At 34.2% G+C, this 26,623-nt stretch overlaps 3 protein-coding genes across 7 annotated transcripts; 2 read left to right on the forward strand and 1 right to left on the reverse strand.

Annotated features, from left to right (window-relative positions):
- Window positions 1-242: 242 nt before the first annotated feature.
- LOC131674650 (protein transport protein Sec24D-like) lies at window positions 243-5,983 on the reverse strand. Its single transcript, XM_058953456.1, has 15 exons — window positions 5,845-5,983; window positions 4,790-5,024; window positions 3,950-4,708; window positions 3,768-3,884; window positions 3,517-3,696; window positions 3,203-3,398; window positions 3,022-3,137; window positions 2,536-2,946; window positions 2,326-2,452; window positions 2,083-2,243; window positions 1,621-2,002; window positions 1,344-1,538; window positions 1,096-1,281; window positions 842-1,035; window positions 243-770 (listed from the first exon to the last, which is right to left on the reverse strand). The coding sequence occupies exons 2-15, from the start codon at window positions 5,015-5,017 to the stop codon at window positions 630-632; spliced, it is 3,393 nt and encodes a 1,130-aa protein (XP_058809439.1). The 5' UTR covers window positions 5,018-5,024; window positions 5,845-5,983; the 3' UTR covers window positions 243-629.
- LOC131674651 (tetratricopeptide repeat protein 39B-like) lies at window positions 5,604-18,222 on the forward strand. Of its 4 annotated transcripts, none has more exons than XM_058953461.1 (11): window positions 5,604-5,783; window positions 12,253-12,301; window positions 12,410-12,438; window positions 12,737-12,917; window positions 13,815-13,947; window positions 14,371-14,503; window positions 14,643-14,742; window positions 16,047-16,112; window positions 16,180-16,901; window positions 16,968-17,201; window positions 17,585-18,222. In XM_058953461.1, the coding sequence occupies exons 2-11, from the start codon at window positions 12,275-12,277 to the stop codon at window positions 17,688-17,690; spliced, it is 1,731 nt and encodes a 576-aa protein (XP_058809444.1). In that variant the 5' UTR covers window positions 5,604-5,783; window positions 12,253-12,274; the 3' UTR covers window positions 17,691-18,222. The 4 variants fall into 4 exon arrangements, with proteins under 4 accessions (XP_058809444.1, XP_058809442.1, XP_058809443.1 ...); XM_058953459.1 differs by lacking the exon at window positions 5,604-5,783 and adding an exon at window positions 5,887-6,021; XM_058953460.1 differs by lacking the exon at window positions 5,604-5,783 and adding an exon at window positions 11,202-11,503.
- Window positions 18,223-18,819: 597 nt separating this feature from the next.
- On the forward strand, window positions 18,820-26,126 carry LOC131674659 (ATP-binding cassette sub-family C member 4-like). Of its 2 annotated transcripts, none has more exons than XM_058953470.1 (18): window positions 18,820-19,536; window positions 20,627-20,688; window positions 20,790-20,953; window positions 21,085-21,195; window positions 21,257-21,388; window positions 21,460-21,664; window positions 21,727-21,949; window positions 22,004-22,160; window positions 22,233-22,482; window positions 22,551-22,739; window positions 22,812-23,098; window positions 23,184-23,367; window positions 23,442-23,773; window positions 23,838-24,100; window positions 24,178-24,408; window positions 24,470-25,002; window positions 25,065-25,712; window positions 25,789-26,126. In XM_058953470.1, the coding sequence occupies exons 3-18, from the start codon at window positions 20,877-20,879 to the stop codon at window positions 25,804-25,806; spliced, it is 3,840 nt and encodes a 1,279-aa protein (XP_058809453.1). In that variant the 5' UTR covers window positions 18,820-19,536; window positions 20,627-20,688; window positions 20,790-20,876; the 3' UTR covers window positions 25,807-26,126. The 2 variants fall into 2 exon arrangements, with proteins under 2 accessions (XP_058809453.1, XP_058809454.1); XM_058953471.1 differs by having other exon boundaries at window positions 18,820-19,053.
- The last annotated feature ends 497 nt before the right edge of the window (window positions 26,127-26,623 follow it).

The following is a 26,623-nucleotide window of genomic DNA, read 5'->3' on the forward strand; positions in this document are numbered from 1 at the left end:
AAACATGGGAATTAGGAACGCGAATAAGCTGAAACGTATCTGTGACAATCAGCTGATTAATTTAATGATCGTAAACCGCGGGCTTTTTAAAGTAGTTTAAAACAGTAAATAAGTATTTTTAGTTACAATCAGTTGGATAATTAATACATCAAAATAATTATTTGAATAAAACGTTTATTATATGAAGTACGTCTGAATATTGTTAAGCTATCAATAAATTTTCCATATGAAAATATATTAGAATTTTAATTTTACAATTACCCATTAGATTATGTATCAGTATGTATATATAACAATTCTTACATTCATTCTTTCTTGTATATTTCAAATAATATAAAGTATATTTTACAAAGCATGTAGTACTGGTTGCTAAATCATGAAATCAATTTCTTAACTAAATCGAAATTTTTTTTCAATATTTAGAACAAATTTTTTAAAATTGCATAACCTTCAAAATTAACGTGTTCAATAAACAAAACCTTTGTAAGCTTATTTCTAAAATAGACTAAAACAGTTATAAATAAATTGTGTGTATATATTTCTTTTATCAAATATTTCTTAGCGCTGTTGTGTAAACAATAATATAGCACTATAAAAAATGTTTCATGTTGATGTAAATTTTATATACATTAACTGAGAAGGGAGCGAATTTCTCCATGCATGTGGCATAAGAAATCAGTATAGTTCAAAGACCCATCGTTTCCTCGATCTTCAACCAAATAATGACGCATAACCATTTCCATCTTTTCTCGTTGTCTTGTGAGCGTTAACTGAAATACATTAATTAGATTAGAAAAAAGAAAGTTCGTTAAAGATCGAAAATTGAATAAATGTTATATACCCTCATGCAATATCGTCTTTCACTTTGCACTTGGCTGATAACCTCTCTGACTTGTTTATTCAAAGCATTATCCAGTGTAGGAATACCAGTTTTATCGGTATCAACTTGTGCAACAGACGCTACTCCAAAAACAGCCTGAATCCATTGGGTATTTACGTTCAAACCCAACCACATAAACATGTGAATTCCATTTTCTGCAAACGTAGATCATTTGTAAAACATTTATTCAATAATGTTCAGTCATTTGAACTTACCTAACAAATAAACACCATTATCTTCAAATCTGTCAATTGAACAGCGTAGCATTGGTGGAAACCCATTACCTTGAAGATTGTGCAATGCCAATAATCTTGGGTATACATACGCAACTGTTTCAATGATGGGCATAGAGGAGATCAACATCATAACGAAAGCCTTCTGATCCACCGTTATGCCAGCACCTGTTTCATCGAATGTTATTAATAAAATTGTTCAATTAAAAATTAAAAAAAAATGCGTTTACCTCCAGTTAAAGCATCACTCTTTATCATACTGCAAATATATAGCGGCAGCAATTTCATAGATTCTGGTAGAATCAATTGTCCACCACTTGATGGATTAGCACAGTGTTTTCTGTAAGCAGCCAACATCGCGGCAGCTCTAGTATTGAGCCCATCTTTTATCTGCTTTGGCGAGTACTCTACTAATTTGCTTACACCTATGAGAACGAAGAAACACAGACATTTATCCAGCAATTCTGTTACGAAGTTTTTGTAACCTAGGATAAGATAATTACTTACTCTGTTTTAACATGAAGTTGATCATGGCGTCCAAGTCACAAGACTTGTACAATTCCGTGATCATAGAAGAAGTTTTCAAGCTCAAATTAATAATTCGCAATCGTCTCACACCACTGCAAGACGTGTAAAGAAGAGCGGCTTGAATGTAGACACCCTCTTCGTCTGTTAATTTATCATCGTGTTTGACCTCGATAGCAATAGCTTTGTCGCAGTCTATACTAGCTAATTCAATATCTGTCGTGTTGGACATGTACAAGTGCCCGTAAAAATCGGTTGGTCTCACACCGGTCGACGTTCGAACACGCATCACGGCATCAAAGGCAATTGGTCTACTTATGTTATTGATTATATCTGTAATCAGTCTCTCGCCGTCAATATCAGCCTTAACAATAGATTAATTAAAGAATTAATTTATGTGATTTCACAATTTTTATCAAACTAAAATAAAGGTAGTGTACTTACTTGGAAATATGTGTATTTATATATCTCGCCACCAGTCAATCTGCTGATTTGACCAATAGTAGCAACATCGATGTACGAGTTATTGAAAAGGAATAAATCAACGCTACATCCAGCACCTACGCAATCTTGACCTAAAGTATTGTAGAAATTGGTCTGCGGGGCTACAAACAATATATACTTTGTATAAAATTTTTGAAAATTTTGAATAACTGTGACGATCAATGTTTGTTTTAGTTAACTTACCTAAAATACTTTTCTCTTTTTCCGATCCAAGTACGTTACGATCATCACGATTTTTGAGCTTTCCTGGTGCTTCTCCGATTGGTAACGACGAATGAAATATAAGAAGTTTACCGGCACATTCAGCAGCCTATAAAATTGTTTTTTTAAAACACTTTTAGCAAGTAAATAGTTAATATATTTTGTGAAAGAATTATCTTCCTAGAGTATTACTTTAAGAGCTTCCAATCCAGCTTGAATTGCTGGTCCAAGCATCGTCTCTGTTTCTCGAGTATCTCCAAACATGATTGGAATTTGTCCCATTAAACTATCAATGGTTGATTCACTTTCTTCTGGGTCACACAAAAAACCCTCTAGAAGTGGCATAAAAACGTCTTGTACATCACTAACGTACAACATTTGTGGCTGAGCAAGATTGGCTTTACAATTATAAAACTGGATGCTGCTGTTGTAGGTTATAAAACCAACTTTCATATTCGATTTTTGTTGTCCGGCATCGATTGGTAAATTTTTTAGAATATTTTTTATTTCAGAACACAGTAAATTGACTAAGCCAGATTTGATATTGTTGTACGAGACGTCAATAACGAAAATAAGTGCCGGAGGTTTTGGAAGAATATTGTCCTGAAACATAAATCATTATATATTTGCCTTTTTGAAATTTTTCGTATTTAATTCGCTTATCATGGGATCACTCACTCTACAATAATCTTTTGTGGCAATAAATTCAAATGTTCCAAGCACTAATTCTGGTCTTTCGTGACGATCTAGTCGCTGACCAGTGTGGTCTAAATGTTGAAAGTACTCAGCTGGAACTAGAAAAAGTAAATATTAAATTAAATATGAGCTACAGTAATGCAATGTTATAATTTATCTTTACCTTCAGTCGTAGCTTTACAAAACATGCATTGGAATCTCCTGCCAGCATCAATAAACTGCATAAATGGACACATGTACGCCTTGCAACGAATGCAACGTACTGGACCAATTTCTCCCATGTCAACAATTGGTGGTTCATATTCACTATCTTCAACTTGAGCCATTGGGCATAATATTAAAGCAAATGGAACTTGCGTCTAAACATTCAATAATTTGAAATGATATTTTGATCAAATAAGTAATTATAAGAAAAACATGAGAGGGAGTACAATCATTTTTGTGAGAGGAAAAAGATTACATAATTAAAAGACTTACATGCTTCATAATGTCAGAAGTTGTAGGAACACTGTACATTGTAGATCTTATGAATCGCGGGGATGCATTTCCTTGATCATGCACAATACACTTGGTGGTAACTAATGGAGGGACCAATCCTTTTTGATTCGTTATAAAATCACCTCCTTTCATTTTTTGATCATCTTGGAATACTGCAATCTACAAATCATGAATTATGAATATTATATCTACAAAATATGAATTTAGTATTGAACTTTTATAAAACTTACTGGACTTGGCATCTGATCAGGATCAAGTTTTTTCCCTTGTTGAGCTTGAGCAGCTGGATAAGATCCAGGCCCTGATGGCATTCCACCTGGATATGTTGGCTGGTTTTCAAACATAGGCTACAACAAAATATATTATAGATAGTTAAAAGTTTCATCTCAGAGTTAAAAATAAAATATCTTACAGGTTGTCCAGGTTGAGGTGGATATCCTTGATTTATGCCATAAGGACCATTTTGCTGTCCTGGTAATGGAGGACCTGACATGTATGGTTGCTGTCCAGGTCTCTGATTAGAAAATGGAGGCAAAGACTGGAAATTTGGTTGACCTGGCATTGGTGGTCTTGATAAATTAGATTGATTTCCCATTGGAGGGCCAGATAAGTGTTGAGGACCTGGTGGTTGATTAAATTGCTGCTGTCCTGGAATTCGAGGGAGATGACCAGGTTGACTAGGTAGTGATGGTCTTTCCATATTTGGCTGACTTGTTGGTGGCTGAGAACTTGAGAAATTTTGCACAGGCATTGGTGGGCTCGATAAATTTTGTTGATTTGATGAAAAAGAAGAAGTTTGACCAGATACATGTGGTCCACCTAGCGATGGTTGACCTACTGGCATTCCTCGTATCTGGTTTGGTTGTTGTCCTGGCATAAGTGAACTATTTTGTTTTCCTGGCATATGATTATTGTTTGGAGTGTTTCTTGGAATGTTTAATCCTGACATAGAATCTGCTGGCTGTCCTGAATATTGTTGTCCTGGGAATTGAGGTATAGTGGAAGATGTTTGTGAAAATGGAAGACTTGATTGTACTGATGGAGGCTTCTGCTGTGGTGGTGCTTGAGCAGATCTTGTAGGATCTCCATTTGGTGGAACGTGATTTTGGTTACTTATTCCATTCTGAGGTGATGCAAACATCTGAGGAGGAGCTTGTGTAGGAGGACCAGGCTGCATTGTGAAAGATAAAAATTGTAAGATTTGTTGATAGTTTAGAACAAATGTTACTTAAATAATAACATTTAAATGTACCTTTGGCGGACCAGATAAAGATATATTTGACATTTGATCTATAAGATTGTTTTGAATTGGTTGTAATGATTGATGTGCATTATTTCCAAATGGTGGCATATTTGTAGGTGGCACATTATTTCCTGACGAGACACCGTTTGGTGGAAGATTTGCATTAGGTTCTCTATAAGATGGACTTGTTTGTGCTCCATAAAATGAAGCTTGTTGCTGCATATATTGTGGATTCATTTTCAATCTGCAACAATTTCCAAATGTACTCTTGAAAAAAATTTTCTTTTTAATGAATGTTTATTTCTAATATTTTTATTGAATGAAATTGTGTAAATAACAGTTATAATTTAGTGTATACAAACACTTTTGAATGAATACTTGATAAAGGAAAAAAAAGTAAAATTATTTCTCAAACATATGGTAAGTATCCTATGCTATAGTGAGATTTCTAAGAGATATCATGAATTATTTAAAATAAGACATAATTTGATTCAAATCCATAAAATACTAATTCGTATAAGTACTATATAAAAAAGTCTTGATAATTTTTATATTTTCAAAACGTATAACCTCTTAAAGTTTTCGCCATGTATTATTTTTTTAGAACAAATGTTACAATATCTGTCAGACGTCGAATAAAAACCCTGCGCGAATTAAAAAATTCATAACAGTAATAACACTCAAAATAATTGAAAACGTATTATGAAAAATAAGGCATTTTTAATGACACCTTGCAAATAAAAATAAATATCCACTAAACTTTCAGATCACTAGATAGTTTAAATCACCATTTCACACAGCTAGAACTTTCACCCACTTTGAAAACCACTAAACGCAAGAGAGTCTGGTTCACGTAGTAGTATGAAAAATAGTATAGCCTTATATGCAGCAGTTCTCTATTGAACAAATCAATCTCTTATACACAACTTCCAATCGTTATCCCACTTTATCTCGTTAAAACTTTGTGCGAAAGATTGCTGCAGTTAGAATCTGTCATATGCACGTAAGTAATATCACATGTGTTAACGTCACATTCGGCCGATAGACAGCAACGGTATACTCACTGTTTTTATCAACGTTGCAGATTCATAACAAGCTCAAAATACTACGCTTGAACTTTAAAAAAAATAAAATTCAAATTATTACCGAGAGACACTCAGAGATTAAACAGAATACAAAAAATTAAAAGCAGGACCCGCAGTGTTGTGGCAGGCTATACTCTGCCACGTCGCGAGCGAGAGGTACATACGCTTATCTCTTTCTCTCTCTCTCTCTCTCTCTCTCTCTCTCTCTCTCTCTCTCTCTCTCTCTCTCTCTCTCACACACACACTTTACAGGGAGAGTGGGACACGTCAGTACATGAGCATAAGCACCGAAGGAAAGGGAAAGGCGGTATATCATTAGAACCCGACAGATTTTTAATGATTCAAGGCCTTTTTTTGTTGTTTTTGAAGGTTAGAAAAGTTGTCTACTTCATTGGGGTAGTGCATTGTATTCTGTCGGCTGCTAATATAGATTTTCTGAAAATGTCAAATGTTTTTAAAACGTTAATGTGTGGGGGTGCTCGTCAAGGGATTTCAAGTAGTACCAACCGACGGTTATTGGTGGTACTTTTTCGGCGGGTAGCATTTGAATTGTTTTGTATTGAAAATTACGATTACTACATACTAAAGGAGACGAAACCAAGCAAAAATATTAACTACATCGAAATTAATATTTTTTAAATAATACCCGAGATGTAATTATGGTTGACTTATTTTGAGTCGGCAAAATGTCCTAATTTGAAATTTGGTTTTATTTCTGTGAGATTTGTAGGATAGTCAATTCTTCTATGGAACTTAGCTAAATGCGTGCGTGTTGCGAACGATTCGCAACGAATGAGGTCAACTGCTATTTATCAGATAACAAGTTGTACAGCGGTATTTCCACTCGTTCATATAAATAGCGCATCCATCACGCCATCAGCTTCGGTCGCGTTCAGTATGCAAATTCGTCGTAACTGTTTGGTATCGGCAGAGCGGGCGACGAGTGCGCGAAGTAAACAAGGTAAAAAGTCCGATTGCTTAATTGCAGCTAATGATCGTGCAGCTATTTGAAAATGGTCGAATGCACTACAGCTTGGCCGAACGCCGTAGCCAACGCATCGCAAGCCCTGTAGCGCGATGATTCGCGCACGCAAGCGAAAGGAGGTGTACAGTAGGGGGAGGCAAAGTCGTTGCTCTTCTCTCCGCGCCGTGCATACACGAGCTCAATAATTAACAGCAGTTACAACTTGCGGGAATGGCACGAGAGCGCGCAGAGGGCTTGGGTTTGCTTGCTACCCGGGGACATCGTATTTCAGCAGAAACGCGCAGCTCGCTTGGCGAGAGGGAGAAAGCTCCGTCGGCCGCCGCCGCCACCGCCGCTACCAGCGGTAAATATGACTTACGGCGCGACCGCGACGCTGGCGAGGCTAAATTAGAGACCCGCGCTAATCGAGCTCGGAAAACTGCAGTTCCGTTGCGCCTGCGTTGCCGGCTATATCGCCGCCGATGTCCGCGTGATCCACGTGCCGATTCCCGTCCGACGACGACGTAGCCTCGTTGCACAGAAGTTGCAAGCCGATAACCGGGAACGTCACCTCGCTCTCGATAACGGCCCAACGGCATATCAAGCGCGAGTTCGACTGCGACCCGCTCTGCAAAATTTACGTCGTCCTCTCGCAAACTCTCAGCCCTCTCCGTATGTGCCGCAAAACTCTGGCTAAGATTCGCGAGAGACATGCCTATGGGCACACGCTATCGCGCGCACCCACCGCGGGAATTGCGCTCGAGCTCAAAATCGCTGCTTTATGGCGTTTATGGATTTGCGATCTTAACGCGCTAAGAGAGAGAGAGGGGGGGGCGCTCCTTGCTATACTTGCCCGTTCGTTTGTCTTCGACTCGTGCCCCTCCCCCTTGAGAATTAGCTCGTACAAACGTTTTGTCATTCGCCGAAGCCAAGATAGAGGAGGCGAAGCGCTCGTACCGTAAATTCTACGGATATCGCGTTCGCCGAATTTCTAAGTTTCGCTCGACTGATCATTCATTGCGTTCGAGTGACGTAGCAATGATTTTCCTCCTGAAATAACGCGATGGCAACGATACGAAAAGTCCTTGTCCTCGACACCACGCCGCAGCGTGTCTCTCGAGAGTCTAATGCAATAATGCAAAAGAAAAGGGGTCGACCCGAGTTGCCAGGAGAGAAAGTGTAAGCAAGCAACTACTATGTGCCGCGCATGGAGTTTCGAGCCGTTAAGCGGTAAGCATGAGAGATGGTAATGCCGCTCGTGGGAGCTCTCCTTACGGGCCGCTTTCCTTATTAACGACTTGCCTTTCATAATTGACGCGGTCAACCCGCCTGTCTTTTTCTCGGGGCGGGAAGCCGGCCAGGGCTGGTATCTCCGAGGGCCGAACCGGCCAAGGGATCGTTATTCTTTGCCCACTTCACGTGTCAGTTTGAAGCGCCGAGGTGTAAATCGAGAGCCTCCGAAATTTTGGCGTTACGCCAAAGAGAGACTGCGGAGTCAAGTCGAGTTTTCCAGGCGTAACAATCGATCGCGCGAAAATCCATTTTCTCTCTCTTTCTCTCTCTTTGCAGCTGCATTCTCCCTCTTTAAAATGGCACTTTTGGTAGGCGACGTCGCGCCACTGTTACGCTGATTTACAGACATTATCGGGTATTGATTTCAATCTGCGCGCATGCTGAAATAAAAAAGAAAGGAAAGAAAAAAAAAGAGATGCGCGGGACGCCACACGGCTACAAATCAACTGTGCGTTCCGCGGCGAACAAATTATGAATGATATATTCGTCGTACTGGCTTGATATATTGCTGAAGCGCCACTCGCAGTTTGCGATATACAACTAGAGTTCCTGCGTTGTGCGCGTGTGCGATGTGGGTATAAGTCTACATTTTTCGTCAAGTGGCCGTCGTGCTCCTAATTTTCTTGAATGTTTTATTTTTTAACTTTCTGCTTTAGATAATTCAGACAATTAATACAATCTGTATTAGATGTTCCCTGATTCTTGATCTTATGTCAAGATATTATTAGAAAAAATATATATCATATCAGTATTGTGAACATAGTTGAAAGTAACACTATTTTGAAATTCACGATATAGCTGGATAAAGATATCGAGGAGTATATTTATAATAAGCGGAGTGGTTTCAAATTATACGTTTAAAAAATGCATTAGTAGATTATATCTCATACGCAATTTTTCCAAAAATATTAGCATATTCATTGAACTGTTCATAAAATTATTCAATTATTACCAGCAGGAGGATCGGCTCACACACCCTCTTGAAGAATTTGACAATCAGGCACGAGATGTGGTGACTTAAAAATACGCTAGACTCGACTACTGACAATTTTTAAAGCAGTTCCAAACATATCCATAATTAGAATGACATTGTTACAGAAACGATTTTTTAATACATTCCAATTGAAATGTATAGTATCATTGACGAGAAATAATAAAAAAATACAGTAAAATATGTTTGGCATTTGACAATTCCATTGCAGAATTCTTGAATTTCTGTTTCATTTACGAATCCACGATGCATTCTTTTTATTATTTTTTTTTTGCGTCCATATTTTTCTCGTCGCTGTTGTTGCTGTTGTCGGGTGGCCATCACGCCGAATTTGTACATAACGTCCGCAATAACTTGCCGCCATAAAAGCCATCGACAAATCAAATGTTGACGTGATTCACTGGTCGACATAAATTTTGGGATCCCTCGCGCGATTTCGGAGCGATGCCGGTGACGTGGACATGTGTTTGCCTCCTACTCTCATGCTCTATTCTCTCTTCTCTTCCCAACTTTTCTCACTCTCTTTCTGTGTACTCTCTCTTGCAATTTTTTGTTCTTACGGTCTCTTTTTGTTTGATTTTTTCAACAGTTTCGAAATTAAAAATACAGAATTGATTTTTTTTTAATTCATTTGGGTTCATTAATTTTCAGATAGAATTTACGTACATATACGTTGGATGTTGAAATTAAATAGCTCATTTTGAATCTTCTGAGTATAGTCATATTTGCGTACCTCTAATTAAAAAAAAAAAAAGAACATCATGTATTCATTGACACTTGTTTCTTCTCATTTGTAATTGTAAAAGAATGTCTAAGGAATATTCCTGAAATGCTAGAACATTGCAATTCATCCATCTCCTGGAACATTATACAAATGTAAAATTTCTTACTTTACTTATCCAATCAGCTTATAATTATAAAACAAGCTTCCCGTAATAAAAAATTACAAACAAACTACGTCGAACTCCCAAAAAATACTTTTGAAATAGTAGTGCTTTAATCTCCAAAATGCGCGCGTGAAAAAAGAAAATAAAAAAGAATAATGTTTTTTGTTCTCAAAAGTTTTGGCCCTCGACCGCCCATATATTCCAACACTTCAACAGTAGAGTGAAACAAAAAAAAAAAAAAATAAATAAAAGGGAGCCAGTCATCACACCGTACAGTATCCGTCAGTGCGGTTTTGCTCTCTCTTTCTCTCTCTCTCTCTAGCTAACGTTCTTCATCCATTCCTACGAGTGCTACTCTCTCGGAGATATTTATTGCCTCCCGGCGTGAGTTTTGTTCGCATCAAAACCGGGCGCGACAACTGTCCGCGGAACGGACAACAGCGGACTTTTCACAAAGCAAGAGCGAGAAAAAAAAGATGACGCGAATCGATAGGACAAGTGCACCATGCTTTTTTTATTTTTATTGCCTGTACGCGCAGTTCATCTTCACCTCTTCGCGGTCAAAGATGATATACGAATGACGTATACACACGGGCTGGCGTATCAGTTGGACGCGAGTTTGGCGATGAGCCGTGTTTTATTGCTCGCCACTTTTTTTTATTGCATCGGTTATTGAAGTGCATTCATCATGTTTGTCGACATGCTGGCAGAGTGATCAAGGAAAATGCACTAAAGTAGTAGTTTTTCGTAACTAGTTTCTTTTCTTTTTTTTTTTTGTGATGTCATTGTAAGCACTAAATATCAGTAATAATATAAGCTTTAGAAACTTTAGTACGAATAACCAGCATTGCAATATATTAAATTTAACCAATTCAAAGATTTATCAGAAAAAACAAGTTTGAACAGTTTCATTCCTGATTTCTTGAAAGTGTTGAATACAAAATATAATTCAATCATAAAAATAAAACTTTAAAGAAATTTAGTATTTGGCAGTGGCTTTTCAATGTCACTTGTTGCGTGACTCAAATCTTTAATAAATTTGCCACTGTTACTTGACCAGCTGATGGTCATCTGGTTTTATTCTACGTTGTACGTATATATATGTGTAAAGCAGCTAGCTCTGACAGTAGATGTATGATTATACACAGGCATGGAAACGCGGCAGCAATAAGGTTTCCGTATAACGAAATCATTTCAGTTGGAACGTACATACTCCCAAGTCGAGCGCAATAAAACGAATACCTTACGGATACGCTGATACACTGAACGTTGTTGTTATCGCAAACGAGTAACCAAAACGAAAATTCGTACTTAATATGTAAAGTGTCGATCAGCTTTTGTAATCGTGATTCGCGCTTCGGAATTTCGCTCGCTTGTGCTCGATTAGATATTATTTTAAGCTACAATCGATGCTCATAGTTTGTATAGCTGATTGCCAAGACTTTCTACTCATCTGTGAAAATGTTCAACTCTCACTCTGCGTAAAACCTTGTTATAACCCAGGTGAGGCTTGCAAATAATCCTCTTTGAACTACCGCAAGATTCAGTAACGTGGATGTATTTCGCATTGCACAAAGAGAAAAAAAAAACGTCGCGGATTATCAGTAACAAACTAGAATAATAGAATAGACAGGGGACTGAAACATTACGTTTGTACATGTAATCACCAAGGTCAAGCAGTTTAAGCTATCAGGTTTTTACTCGTCACACTTAGACTGATAAATTCGAGTGCAGTTATAAGCGTCGGCAGCTCGTAGGAAAAGGAGGCACACGCGTAGCGAAATTGCGCGCGCGATCCTAATCAGTGCGAGCGAGATAGAAAGCGCGAAGGAGAGATCAAGCAGTGTATATAGGAGAGAGGGAAAAAAAGAGCGGCTTGGCTGCACGCGAGAGAGTTACACTTCGACGATCAGTTGTTGAGCCGAGGAAGTGAGGCATCGCATCGCGCGCGCGAGCGCGCACGGCACCGTGTACTATGCATCGCTGTGTCCGGAGACCTCCGCCGTTTCGATCCTCGCTCGAGCTCCAAATTTCCCTTTTATAGGACGTGCACTGGCTTGCGATTTGGAACTGAGTAAGTCAAGGAGCGCGAGTGCATTGTCTGTCGATAGATATTTCGCGTCGCTCGTGACATACAATACGAAAGGAAATGTGCCTTTCGGAACGCGGCCTTTCGAATTCAAAAGTGTATCGGCCGAGCGTGCGTTGTTCTTTGCGCGAGAGTGCATCATTTTTTTCCCTCTTTGTTGCAGCTCTACTGACCCGAGCACAACAATGTCTGATAACGAAGCAGACGATGAGGTACGTATAACATAACTATTTGCGACGAGTAACTTGTGTGTATCGACCGACTATTTACAAGTCTGTACAACAAATTAATGTTATGTTGATTTTTATTTTTGTTTTTAGTTCCAAGATGCGCAGGAAGAACTACCTCCGTGAGTACTCTTCCTTAAATTATATTAACGTGCAGAACTGTGAGCTTACGAATTAAAAATTGAGTACGCAGCAACCATTTTTATGATTTTTTATAATTTCTTAATTCATCAGTGATACGTAGACATTTAATTTTGTAACGCTTTACCATTTATATCTTATCGCTTGAATTTATTAAGATTATTCCTCTACAATCCATCCACAGCCTTGTCGATAAAAATTATTACAAGCGTAAAGCCTCAACAATTATCATTTTCAATTACATAGCCGAAGTTAACGTAATGTTATTGGTATTGGCAGGCCGTCATCTTTGGACTTCGAAACGGCTACAGCAATAGCAAAGCAGGCTATCTATTATTATTTCAGTAATGAATTTGAAAAATCAAGGAAGACAGTTGAACCGTATGCACACTGTGATATGTACTGTTCGCTGGGTACTGCTGTATTCGCATATCTGGATGCTGTTCTCACTTTCGAACGGGTAATGAGTATTAGTAATTTCAAAAAACCGTTTTTTTTTTCCAAGTTTCACTGTGACATAACATCTCAGGCTAAAGCATTTACAATTAGATTGTTTGCAGTAGAGTAATTAAAGTGGTTTACGCGCTTTCATTGAAGATATCTCAATGTCAACGGTTAAATACAGGTCAAACATCCGGGCACTTCATTATGGCGCGATTGTACTTTTCAACGTTATATCTCGCATTAAACCAGCCTATGATCAAATCACTTAAATACAATAGGAACTTCCGAGTCATTATTTTTGTGACTTTAATTTCCTAGATCGTTGCTACGCGTTCTTTTTCATCGTGACCTTGTTCTGAGTAATTGACGAAATCGATACTTAAATGTATGTTTTACAAAACGCATGTAGATTAACCGACCACGAGGCAATGAATGCGATATAGGTAAACCACAATGTTCTGCTGTGCTGCATCAAAAATGCAAATTTAATGCGACGGCTTTTCAGAATATATGCCGAGCAATCGCTCACATTATTTTTTTATATTTAGAAGGAAGAAGTCGTTTACGTTGATACAAACTTGAGTACTAGCTACTCTTGCATACTAATACTGGACAAAAAGTAGATTTCATGACGTACTGTTGATGTCGTATAATTTATCATGATTTCTAAAAATTTGCGTTTTTCGTTACCTCGACGCAAATTTATTATTCGCAAGATTATATAAAACTTATTTGTTGATTTTATTTTGTAGTGTTGTTTTTTTTTTGTAAATTAACGAGGTACGAATTGGTCACGCTTTCCTGGTCACTATTAACAACGGAAAATAATTCGTGAGAACCATAGATACTCGATTCAAATTTAGTGAGCATTAAATTTTTATTTACAGACGTACATTTTCTTTGTTGCTTGCAGAAATACATAGAAAAAGCGTCCAAAACTTTGAAGCAATGTATGGCTGTATGCTCAAAACGTCGACGACACACTACTGCTATACAAAATATTGGCAAAATTGTGAAAAGACCCAACTATGACTTCTACACTATCGGTAATGAAATTTTTTCATTCATTATGATTTATTGTTAATTATCATCATCTTATGGTATGGAGAAATCATTCGAAAATCACGAATCACGAATCGCGTGCACGCACTGCGCTAAAAGCATTTAAAGTGTTACGCTCATTAAAAACTGAAATGCACAATCATCATTTTAACACTTTTCAAAAATAAAAATGACATATTTTAGTGTTGCACAATATTTAGCATAATATGTACATAATGTATATAAATTGCTATCAAAAATCTTTAATTCTTTATGTTGTTAAAAAAAACTATTATAGAAATATTTACTTGTAATCATGATTTTTTTAGTTCTTGAAAAAAGTATCTCTTTTACAAGCAAAAGTACACTCAATAAGTATTATGATTTCTTTCACGGTACAACAAAATAATTAATTTTTAATATTACAGGAGAAGTACATGCCGAATTATGTTACACAGAGGCGTTGCTCTTCAAATCTATGCTAAGCATTATCGAAGATGAAACGCTTGTTAGTTTTGTTAAAGCTGGCTTTAGAATTCGCAATTGCTTTCTTTCGTATAAGTAAGTTTTGTATTATTTGAAAAAATGCTACTTAGCAATATCGTTAATTACATTTTCATTGAAATATATTTTCAATGTAAATGTTTTTCTAAAATATTAGATAATTTTAATTTGAATTTAATTTGTATTTTACTTACAGAGATTGCCTTCAAATTTTAGAAACTAGGAAATGGGAAAGTAAGGAACACAAAATGCACTTTGAAAGTGGTGTCCGATTGGGAGTTGGTACATTTAATTTGGTATATATAATTTTGAATACTGTTAATGATTGTTATACACTACTCTCAAAAATTAAGGGACATAAAAAACATTTCAAATTTTATGTTAATTTTCAACAAGGGATAACTCGGAGAGAAATGGCGGTACAGAAAAAAAGGAATTCACAGCTTCACGTTTCCAGTTTACAAATCTGAGCTGTAAAATAAAATCACTTACGCTAAAAAGTTTTATATTAGGCCACTTTAAAACTCTTTTAAACAGTTTAATTAGCTTTGATTTGCTTTTTTAAATGGCACCGTATGATGATTTAGCTGATACGATGTTGACTGAATAAAAGATGAAAATTTACAAATTTAAGGATATTTAAACATTTTGATATAACTTTGGATATAATGGATGAATGAAGGATGTCGACTGAAATTTTTTAATGACAAAGTGTCCCCAAAACCCTTCAAAACTGCGGAGTCCTGCGATTTTTTCTTAGTACTTTGAAGGGTTAAAATTAACGTTTCTGACAAAAATCACCGTAATAAGCAATTTTTTAGATTTTTATTCAATTTTTCAATTAAAAAATTTTTTTTTAGCAATAATAAGTCAATTCCGTATTCAAAGACAAAAATTACGAAGAAAAATATGCATAAAAAAAATATTAAAAAAATTTTTCAAAAAACTTTTTTTCTCAGCATGTACACAGTGCTTCATTAATTAATTCTTTATTGTTTTTAGCTACAGTTTTTTTAATTTTTTAGAATTTTTTTGGAATTAAAAATTTTTTTTAATAAAATTTTATTTTGGACAAAAGTTTTTTTGCATTTTTTTTACTGTTTTAAAGGTTATGGGGACACTTTGCCGTTAAAAAATTACAGTCGATTTCCTTTATTCATCCATTATATTTAAAGTTACATCAAAATGTCTAAATATCCTTAAATTCGTAAAATTTCAACTTTTGTTCAGTCAACATCGTATCAGCTAAATCATCAAACGGTGCCATTTAAAAAAAGCAAATCAAAGCTGATTAAATTGCTTAAAAAAGTATCAAAATGGCAGATAGAAGACATTTTTAGAAAATTTAGAAAATTTAGAAAAAAAATTTTTTTGTTCGTTTTTCGATGATTACTTGAAAATTGCTTACACTAAAAAATTTTATAGCTCAAATCTGAAAACTAGAAACGTGAAACTACAATTTCCTTTTTTTCTGTACCACCATTTCTCTCCGAGTTATCTCTTGTTGAAAATTACCACAAAATTTGGAATGTTTTTTATATCCCTAATTTTTGTGAGTAGTGTACATTTCGATTTCATAATCGTTTATTTTTTTATTCAGATGATATCACTGTTGCCTACGCGAACTATTAAGTTACTCGAATTTGTTGGGTTTTCAGGAGATAAGGTAACCATATTATCCTACGCTATAAAAATTCTAAGCCAATCTTTGATTATCGGTTCTACTTTTTCAGAATTATGGTCTTAACCAGCTTCTAGCTGGTTACGAAGAGCGTGGAGGCCTACGTCAGATTCTTTGTGCAATGTCTTTGCTGTTTTATAACACAGTAACAGTACCTAATATGAGCGATTCGGATGGCGATTTAAAATGGTGTGACCAAGCATTGGATGAACAATTAGCTGTTTATCCACAAGGAGCGTGGTTTTTATTTTTGAAAGGCAGATTAGAATTTATGAAAGGAAATTTTAAGGAGTCCGTCGAATGGTACACGAAATCATGGGAAAGCCCGAATCTTCGGCCTGAATTTCATAATTTGTGTTTTTGGGAACTGATGTGGGTTCATAGCGTTCAACGACAGTGGGAATCAGCTTTGAAATATGCCGAATTTCTCTCAAAACAATCCAATTGGTCGCGTACGATATACTTCTATCAGCAGGCTGCTATAATGCTCATGATGAAGCCTTCGTCAAAGAGCGAAGAGCAAATGAACGTTGATAAGCTAATGGCACAAGTGCCGACCTACAAGCAACGTATCGCTGGCAAATCCTTGCCCATGGAAAAGTTTTTGATAAAGAAGTCCGAGCGATACTTCGCTCAAAAGAAATATCTAGTCCTTCCCATCTACGAGCTTTTGTATTTGTGGAACTGCTTTAGGATAATCGGCAAATCTCAGAATGATCTCTTGAGCGTCTTCAAATGCATTGAAGAAGAAGAGGTCTTTTTGAAAAATAATCCGTAAGTCACGCCATCTACAAATGTCATTTCTTTTCGTCAAAATAATAGCATTTTTCCAAATTTTAGTAAGAACGAATTCCAAGTCGACAATGAAGCTTTAATTTTACTTCTCAAAGGAGCTTGTTTTCGTCAACTGAAGCTGAATTTACAATCACAAGATTGTTTAAGGAAAGTTTTAGAAATGGAAAAGCAGATCAGAGATGACACTTATCTACTTCCATTTGCGACTGTTGAATTAGCATTGTTAGCTAAAGATCAAGGAGATACACAAGTAGCAATATCTCTGTTAGAAAATGCAAAGTAGGTATCTCAAATAAGCATCAACCGGTAAGCCAATGACGAGGCTGTTCTTGACGCGCCAGATAATTCTTTGTTATATCACGCGCTCTTGTGTGAGATTAATTCAAATCACTTGATACACGGAGTCGTTACGAAACTAAGTTGAAATAGCAAATTTGTGCTGCACTATTCTTGCGTTAATTTTCTGTACCGTTTATATACTTTATACTCAGTAACACGTTAATTAAAACGAATCTTAAACTAATGCTTTGTTATTGGTGCCAAAGATAAATAAAATAAGAAAATGATCAATTTATTTTACGTTTTCAGTGTAAAATGTTTACACTTTATTTTTATAGAAAAAAATACTTTTAATAATTTTTACGTATGTTTTTTTTTACCAGGAAAAACTTCACTGGATATTCGCTAGAATCGAGACTGCACTTTAGAATACATTGTGGATTGATGGAATTAAATAGCAAGGAAGAACCTAAAAATGGTCATGAATGAGTATTGATTAATATGATGACGATGACTGATAATAGTATGAATTATCGAGAGGAACAGATTCTTTTTCAGCAGTGAACAGAGTTTTGAATAACTAACTTTCTGCAAGCACATTTATTATTTTCGGTTTTCTCTAATGTTATAATCGTGAGGTAGTATTTCATTATCTATAGCATAATTACAATTTTATTTCACAATACACAATGCGTATAATGTCAGTGAATACAAGAATATGGTTTTCCTATAAAATAATTCGCTTATTTCTTTCTTTGTCTATTGTTGAAAAGAATTTCAGCTTTCAAATATGAGTTACATAAGTTTGTGATATAACAAATAAGTTTGTTTAATTTATACTATATAAAGTAAATATGTTTAGTGTACGTGTATATTATTTATGTTCGTAATATTATTATTTTTCATTAATTTTCTGCTCTGCATTTTTTCATGGTTAATGGATATTGTACTTAAGCAAACTACGTATTCATAAATAATTATACAAGTTTATATGACCTGTCTGAATAAAATATTTTAAAGAAAAACTGTGTATATATAGAAATTGCAAAAGTAGTTTATTCAAGATCATATTTCCAGAATGGAGAAATTTATTATGATGCACTTGGACTTGAAAGGAGAATCAAACGGCTGTGGACTCAAAGTGGGCCATGACTCACTTTGAGTCCTAGTAACATGGTTTATTATCTTAGATTATCCTTTTACTGTGTACTACATCATCAAAAATGAAATTTCAAGTTAATGTACTTATATTAAATTTATACATTCCTCAAATCATAATATTTTATGATCGATATTGGCATACGAATTAGGGGAAATAAATCGAGATTTCGTTCATCTGGTAATGATTCCAAAAATTATAATCCGGATTTTTAAAAGTTAAAATTATCTAAAAAGTTTGGAATTGTTATTTTTTTAATTGACTCTTTTTTTTTATTTTATGTAATTTTCCGGAAAAACGCCCATACTTTCATGTCAATTGTCGTAAATACGCGCATTCGACTATGGATGCACGCGCATCTTGTGACGTTGCAAGTGCATAAGACTTGTATGGATTTTAAAATGCTCGATAATCGAGTATTCAACGTTTATAAAGTAGTGCAGTGAGGTGGTTGCATGTTCAATATCAGTGGTTAGTATGACTGATGTCGGCGTTGTGCTGTGTTCTTTTCATAAAAATATCTAAAACAGTTGGATTTTTTTACCACTATGTATGTGGGTCTGAACTTATTATCTGTGATAAGACGAATTATTACTTATATATTCATTGTAGCTGAATACATTAAAAACGTAATAACGTTAAGAGATTTCAAGTTCATTCTTGGATGAAAATAGATTGGGAAGTGCTTGTGTAGTAAGTTTATATAGTCTAATTGGTCAGTGCGCAATACATTACACTAAATATAAAAAATTGATATGAAAACTGATGCGACGTCTAATTTAAAAAAATATTTTAAACAAGCATTTAAAATATTATAATTTTATAATAATTACATAGACACTTGAATGACTGGTACTACTTTTTCATTTGTTTGTAATTAATCAAATGTAAAATAAATAAATATCTTACACCGGGACCAAAAAGAGAATTACAATACTTTCATTAATTAAAAAAAAATAATTTTTCGACATAAACAGTTAATAAAGTTCAGTGGCCCCGTAAACCACTAATTAAAATACATACGCGCGCATGCACGCACACGCTCGCGCACGCACACACATACACACACATATAGACACACACCTACATACACACATATATTAATAATCCGATTAAAAAATTAACATTAATTGGTAACAAGAACCTAGTACGTATCCTGACCATGAATCAGCAAACGTAAGTACACTTGTTTGTCATATGTATTTATATATACCTGTGTATATTCGTAAACTTCTGAAAGTAATCCACTATATAGCATAACATTGATTGTTACGACAAATGTGACACTGAACCTTACTTGTAGTGAATTTCAATGTAGCCGGTTTATTAAACTAATTACAATAATATTGTTAAGATCTTAGTAAATTTTGATGTTTTATCAAAATTCGTTTAAAGAATTTCCTGAAATGCATAACTCCTGTGAATAATATTTGATTCTAAATTAAACAATTAAAATAATAATCAACCAGTAAAAAATTAAATACCTCTTAATATATTTTCTTTAAAAGAATGTACTACAAGAAATTAATTGAAACTTCAAAAGGCTTCATACAAAGTTTCATACATTAATGGTGCGTCAAGGTTACTCATATCCAGTTCATTTATAATTGTTTAATGCACTGTATTGTCTTAGTGCTTTATACGCTTGCATATAGCATTTCGCTCAAAAACTCGCTCCAGCTATATTTTATTATTAATATCTGAACCAATTACTATGTGATACAAGAGATTTGAGTGTTATTTTATTTTTCTACAAAAGCTATAAACTCTCTAAAGAATGAAATCCAAACAGTTTAATATCTTTCGATAGAAGACAATTATTATAGATATTTATTTTTTTCGATAATTGTCAGCGAATTGACGAATCACTTTTTATTTCAATAATGGTATCGTTGATCGACCTACTTATAAAAAAAGAAAAATCAATGTCCATTGTCTATATAATAGCTTACTATTGATCTGCAAACTTTCGAGCGAACATTTTACTTCACGTCATTGATTGTTTCTCAAATATTTTTTCAAGTAATACTTCAATTAAGTAAAAGGAATTCGAATACAAGTACATGATACAAATTTTTATTTTTTACCAGTCTTTAACTAAATTATAATTCGGTAACATGCTTATGTGTAAAATTGTAATGATTTTAATCATTCAGATGGTTATGAAAACAATGAAGATAATAATTGTTAATTTGATTTAATAAATACAGTGTTTAAACTTTCCTTTATTTTCCACTCTAACCTTGATGAAATATTTTCTTTTCAGATATTTAACTACTTAAACTTTTGATATGTAAAATTTACGTAACTGAGGTGTCGTTAGGATTTGTAAGTTAAAAAAATTTCCGATTATATTGATAGTATAATATGAACTTGTAATCAAATTGATCCACGTAATTCTTAATCTTTGACTGCTTTATTTACAACAGTGAAAATTTAAAACAAATGATGAAAAATGTTACTTGCTAATTATAACAAGACTGACATCATTTGATTGTTGAAATGACTACACAGCGATGGCTGTTTACAATAAAAAAAATGCTCATTCAAATCCATTATTACGCGCTGGTATTATCAACAAAATTTTTTTCTGGTATGTTTGCAAGTTATTAGTTATTCTTTCACTTTTATATGATTTATTATAATAGGAATAAAAGAATAAATGCAACTTATATTTTATTAGCGGGCATCATTTTCTTATGTTTTCTTATGTTTAATGGTCAGGTGGCTCAAAGACATCATTTGGTATGGAAAAATGTACGATCTTGGCGCAGACGATCTTTATGATACCGTCTCTGAAGATCTCAGTGAACCTCTCAGATATGATTTAGAAAAGTAAGATTGTGTACTTCAATTTTTGGTGATTATGAGGTGATAAAAATGATTGAATTTGTAGAGCATGGAAAAAGGAATTAAATGATGCGTGTGTACACGAAAGAAAGCCAAATTTGTGGAAAGTTATTATTAAAACGTACTGGTGGGATTTCATGAAATCCTCAACTCTTCCTGCAGGGTTCAGCATTATCACGTTAGGCAACTGTCTTTATTTATTATCATCTAATTTATAAATATATTTTCATGTATTCATGAAATCTTTAGGATAGTTCAACCTGAACTCCTACAAGTGATGATGTCATATTTTCGTTCGATGTCACCCATGACTGCTCAATGGGCGTATTTTAATGCAACATTATTCGTTGTCTTAACGATATTACGTACAGTTTTATTTAGCCATAGCTTATTTCAATTGTATCGACTTGGTATGCATGTTAGAATAGCTTGTAGCTCACTGATTTACAAAAAGGTAATGACATTAACTAAATGTTTTATAATTTATGTATTGTATTAAATTTATATTTGTTGTAGATGATACGATTATCATCGTCTAGTCGCAATACTCGCATTTCAGTAATTAGTCTACTTTCAGTTGATGTCGCCAGATTAGAGATTCTATTTGCCTTCACACCATACATACCTATTGTACCAATACAGTTGTTGATTGTGACTTATCTAATTTGGCGATATGTCGGCATTAATGCTGCTTTAATTGGGATTGTTTTAATGATATTTCTGTCCCTACCAATTCAAGGTCTGTTGTTACGTAAAATAATATTTAGAATGAAAAGTAATATATATTTTTTAGTTCTGTACAGTAAGGTAACTTTTAAACTTCGTACAAAGCAAACTTCGAGAACGGACAACCGAATTATTCTAATCAGTGAAATAATTCATGGAATACGAGCAGTAAAGATGTACGTTTGGGAAAAATATTTTGTGGAACTCGTTCGTCTGGCTAGAAGGTATATAATTAATCTTTCATGCATCAGTCTATTTGGATAATTAAAATTGAATAGCTATTGTAACCATTTTAGACTTGAAATTCGGGGCTTTACCAAAATATCCTATTTTACATCGGTAGTATGGTCGCTGACTACATTTTGTCATCGACTTTGTGTTTTTGCCGTCATATTGACATACGTGTCACAATATGACACAATAACCACTCATACAGTCCTGCCAGTTACTCAACACTTTTATAATCTTCGGCTAAGTATTATTATTTTATTTTTCTACGGTGTTAGGAATATAACTGATATGCGTGTTTCCATGAAGCGAATAGAGGTATAATATTTGTTTTTGTTTATATTACTGGAAATTTCGAGGTAGTTTACCTAGTTCAGGATTTTCAGAATTTTTTGTTGCTGCAAGAAGTCAACTCAAGCATAGAAAGAATTGCTGATGAGAGTAGCGACGTAATTATACTAATAGATAACGTGACTGCATCTTGGGATGAAAAATGGCATGTAATCGAAAATATTAATTTGAATTTTGCCCCAAAACATTTATACGCTGTGGTTGGCTCAATTGGGTCTGGCAAGGTAAATTGTTTGGATAGCTGATATTTTTATGGTTTCATTGAATTATGTTTATCGACATTGTATTTCTAATAGAGTTCTTTGTTGAAATTAATTTTGGGGGAGCTCCCATTGATATCCGGAACACTGTCAATGTATGGTAAAATTTCATACGCGAGTCAAGAACCTTGGCTTTTCCCTGGATCAATAAGAGATAACATATTATTTGGAGAGATATACGATGAAAGAAGATATGATGAAGTAGTTAGAGCGTGTGCACTTCTGGAAGATTTCGATCAATTACCATGTGGTGATCAAACCTGGGTCGGTGAAAGAGGTATTAATCTTAGTGGAGGCCAATGTGCCAGAATTAATTTAGCAAGGTACTTCCACAAATTATCCTAACTCTAAGATATTTAAACAAGTAATATTTAAACTTTGTAACACAATTTTCCATTCGTTATTCAGAGCAGTTTATAGAAATGCAGATATTTACTTATTAGATAATCCCTTGTCAGCGGTAGATTCGCGAGTGGCAAAGAAATTAATGAAAGAATGTATTAATGGACTACTAAAAAATAGCACAAGGATTGTTGTTACACCCAATTTGCAACAGTTTAGTGACGTTGATGAAATTATACTTCTTGATCTTGTAAATGAGTTTTTAATTATTATTACTACCATTACCGTCACTAAAAATTTATCATTATTTTCTTTTGGCGATAGGGAAAAGTCGAGTTTAAAGGTAGTATGGAAGAATTTCAAAAGAGATATCATCACCTGCAACGTTTTCCATCGAATGCGACAACAACTTCGGAGAAAAGTTTGTCGGAGTTGCAACTTCCTGATACAAATTTAATAACAGAGTCTTTCGACATAAATGATAAAAAAGAGGAATCAAAAGAAACGGCAGAATTAATAGCTAAAGGAGCTATGGAGATGTCAATTTATTCGAGATATATCAATGCTGGTGGATTCTATTACGTCATTTTAATTATACTGTTCAATTGTTTCTTCGTGGTATCAGTGGCCATGTTTGATTTAGGACTTGCAGCATGGTAATTTAAAAAAGATTTTTATTCTGAATTGAATTATTTCTTTATACTATAATTTAAACGTTAGGAATCAAAAGAGGAATGTAATTCAAAGAAATGAAACTGAAGATAACATTATATTTCTCGGAAACGGTTCACAATTGGAATTATCATTTAAGGAAAATTCTACATTGATCCTCGGAGGCTTGATATTACTTGTTATATCTACTTCATTTCTAGTAAACTTATCATTCTATAGATTTGCGTTGAACGCTAGCAGCAAAATTCATAACAGTATGTTTTCGCAATTAATGAAAACTACATTGCGATTTTTTGAACTAAATCCTTCTGGTGAGTAGTACTTCATAAATTTCAGATTCTCTATTGATAATTAAAAATAGAGCTTGGCAATTAATTTACACTTCTAGATCGAATTTTGAATCGTTTTTCGGAGGATACAAGTATTACTGACAATGTTCTACCTTTGGCTCTGTTTGAAACTATGCAAGCGGTATTTCAGGCAATTGCACTTCTTTTGTCGGCAATAATAGTGAATTGGTGGATAGCCATTCCTGGTAGCATTTCCATATTTATTTTTATTATGCTTAGTCGATTATATGTGACGACAATCCAGAAAATCAAAAGGCTCGTAGGAAATGGTAAGTAAATGCACTACAAAGAATCTTCAAAAATACTTATTTATTGATAAAATATTTACAGCAAAAAGTCCGGTATTGGCTTTCACTGCATCATCACTCGCCGGCTTAACAACAATACGTGCTTGTAAAGCTGAAGACATCGTTAGTCGTGACTTTGATTCTCGTCAAGATCACCACACTGAAGCACAATTCTTATCTTTAGCTTCAGTTTCAGCAATTTCTCTATGGATTGAGTTAATAAACCTTGGGTTATTGGCTTCAGTTGTGTATATTTGTGTTATTTTAAAAAATGATAAAACTTTTGAAGGATACGTTGGCCTCTCTTTGATGCAAATCTTTAATATGACTATGATTATGTCATTCTTAGTAAAAAGATTTGCTGAGGCTTTTGCAAATATGACTAGTGTAGAGAGGATGTTACAGTTTACCCATTTGGAGCAAGAGGAATTGCGCGAAGAAGAACTTAATTTAAAATTGCCAAGTTCATGGCCAGATAAAGGTGAAATAAAATTTCAACAATTATACTTACGATATTTACCGGATGGCAATCCAGTGCTTTGGGATCTAAATTTCACTATAAAATCTGGATCGAAGGTAACCCATTCGAACTTTTGTAAATACGTACAAAATTATCTGTTTTCTTCTCTTTTTTTAAGATCGGAGTAGTGGGTCGTACAGGAGCTGGTAAATCATCACTAATATCAGCATTATTCCGATTGGCAAAAATCGAGGGTTCCCTTTTGATTGATGGCATTGATATTAAAAAAATTGATCTACCAAAATTGAGATCAAAACTTTCAATAATCCCACAAGAGTCAGCTATTTTTAGCGCCACATTGAGGAAAAATCTTGATCCTTTCAATGAATTTGACGATGCTGTTTTATGGTCTGCGCTAGAAGATGTTAATCTTAAACAAATATTTGATTCTTTAGACTACTTCATAGGTCATGGTGGAAGTAATTTGAGTTTAGGACAACGTCAATTACTTTGCTTGGCTCGTACGCTTATCAAGAAAAATAAGATTCTTATATTGGATGAAGCGACCGCAAACGTTGATTCAATGACAGATGCTTTGATTCAAAAAATGATTCGTACAAAATTCAAAGAATGCACCGTTATAACAATGGCACATCGACTTAACACGGTGATGGACAGTGACATGATTTTAGTTCTAGATAATGGTCGAGTGGTGGAATATGACCATCCGTACTTACTCTTGCAAAATAATTATGGATATCTCTTTAAAATGATTGAAGAAACTGGTAATGCTATGATGCAACATCTTATAACTATGGCTGAGCAGGTAGTTTATATTTTAAGTTACTTATTTTCCTCATTCGTTATAATTAGAAATAAAATACATTTATCATCTATTGTAGGCTTATCATCGTCGGTGAAACTTTTTAAAACCACTAGAAAAGTTATAAATTTATTAAAGCACTGCGATACATGATAAAGTTGCTTATTTAGAAGAAAATATTTTATCTAATGTTATATTTTGTATTCATGTATTAATGACATTGTCTATGTATGTTCAGAATGCAGTGTGTTTGAAAAAGTGCATGCATGAAGAAGTTTGCAAGAAAATGGCAAAACACAAGATTTTTTGCAGAATAATTTTGGCTAATAATTTAAGACTAAATATATTTTGTATTTTAAGTCACTCTTTATAAGCTCCTCACTATTTGTAGATTTATTTTTTGAAATAAATACATTGTACAGAATAACAATATAATTTCTTTCAACTCAAACCGATTACTAGAAATTAGTGCGATCAATAAATAATTACACGTAATTAATAATTTAATTTTTTTAATGTTGTCTTATTTATCGTAGGTTTCTTCAAAAATGTTCTATAAAATATGTATCTAAAACATTAATTAACTGCTAACTAATTGAAAAGTAAAAGTTTATTGATTGCTTTAAGTAATTACGCTTTATCGTAATATTCAAATATTTATAGTTCAAAACATGATCTGTAAGTTTGTTGCAATGTATTTATATTACTGTTTTATTAATTTTTTCGTAATTTTTAAATTCATTGGACAATAAAAAATACAATTAATGAATTTTTGAAAATATGAATCTTTAAAAAAGTCGAGTTGAAATATATAAACGCTTGATTAGAATTTGAAAAATAAAACAGCTGAAAAAATAGAGTAATGACTAAAAATGGTGTAATTACCGATAAATTGTACTCATTGTTGAAAGCTA

Source organism: Phymastichus coffea, unplaced genomic scaffold, assembly GCF_024137745.1.
Source record: "Phymastichus coffea isolate CEN01 unplaced genomic scaffold, Cenicafe_Pcof_1.1 PCOF00273, whole genome shotgun sequence".
Lineage (NCBI taxonomy): Eukaryota > Metazoa > Arthropoda > Insecta > Hymenoptera > Eulophidae > Phymastichus > Phymastichus coffea.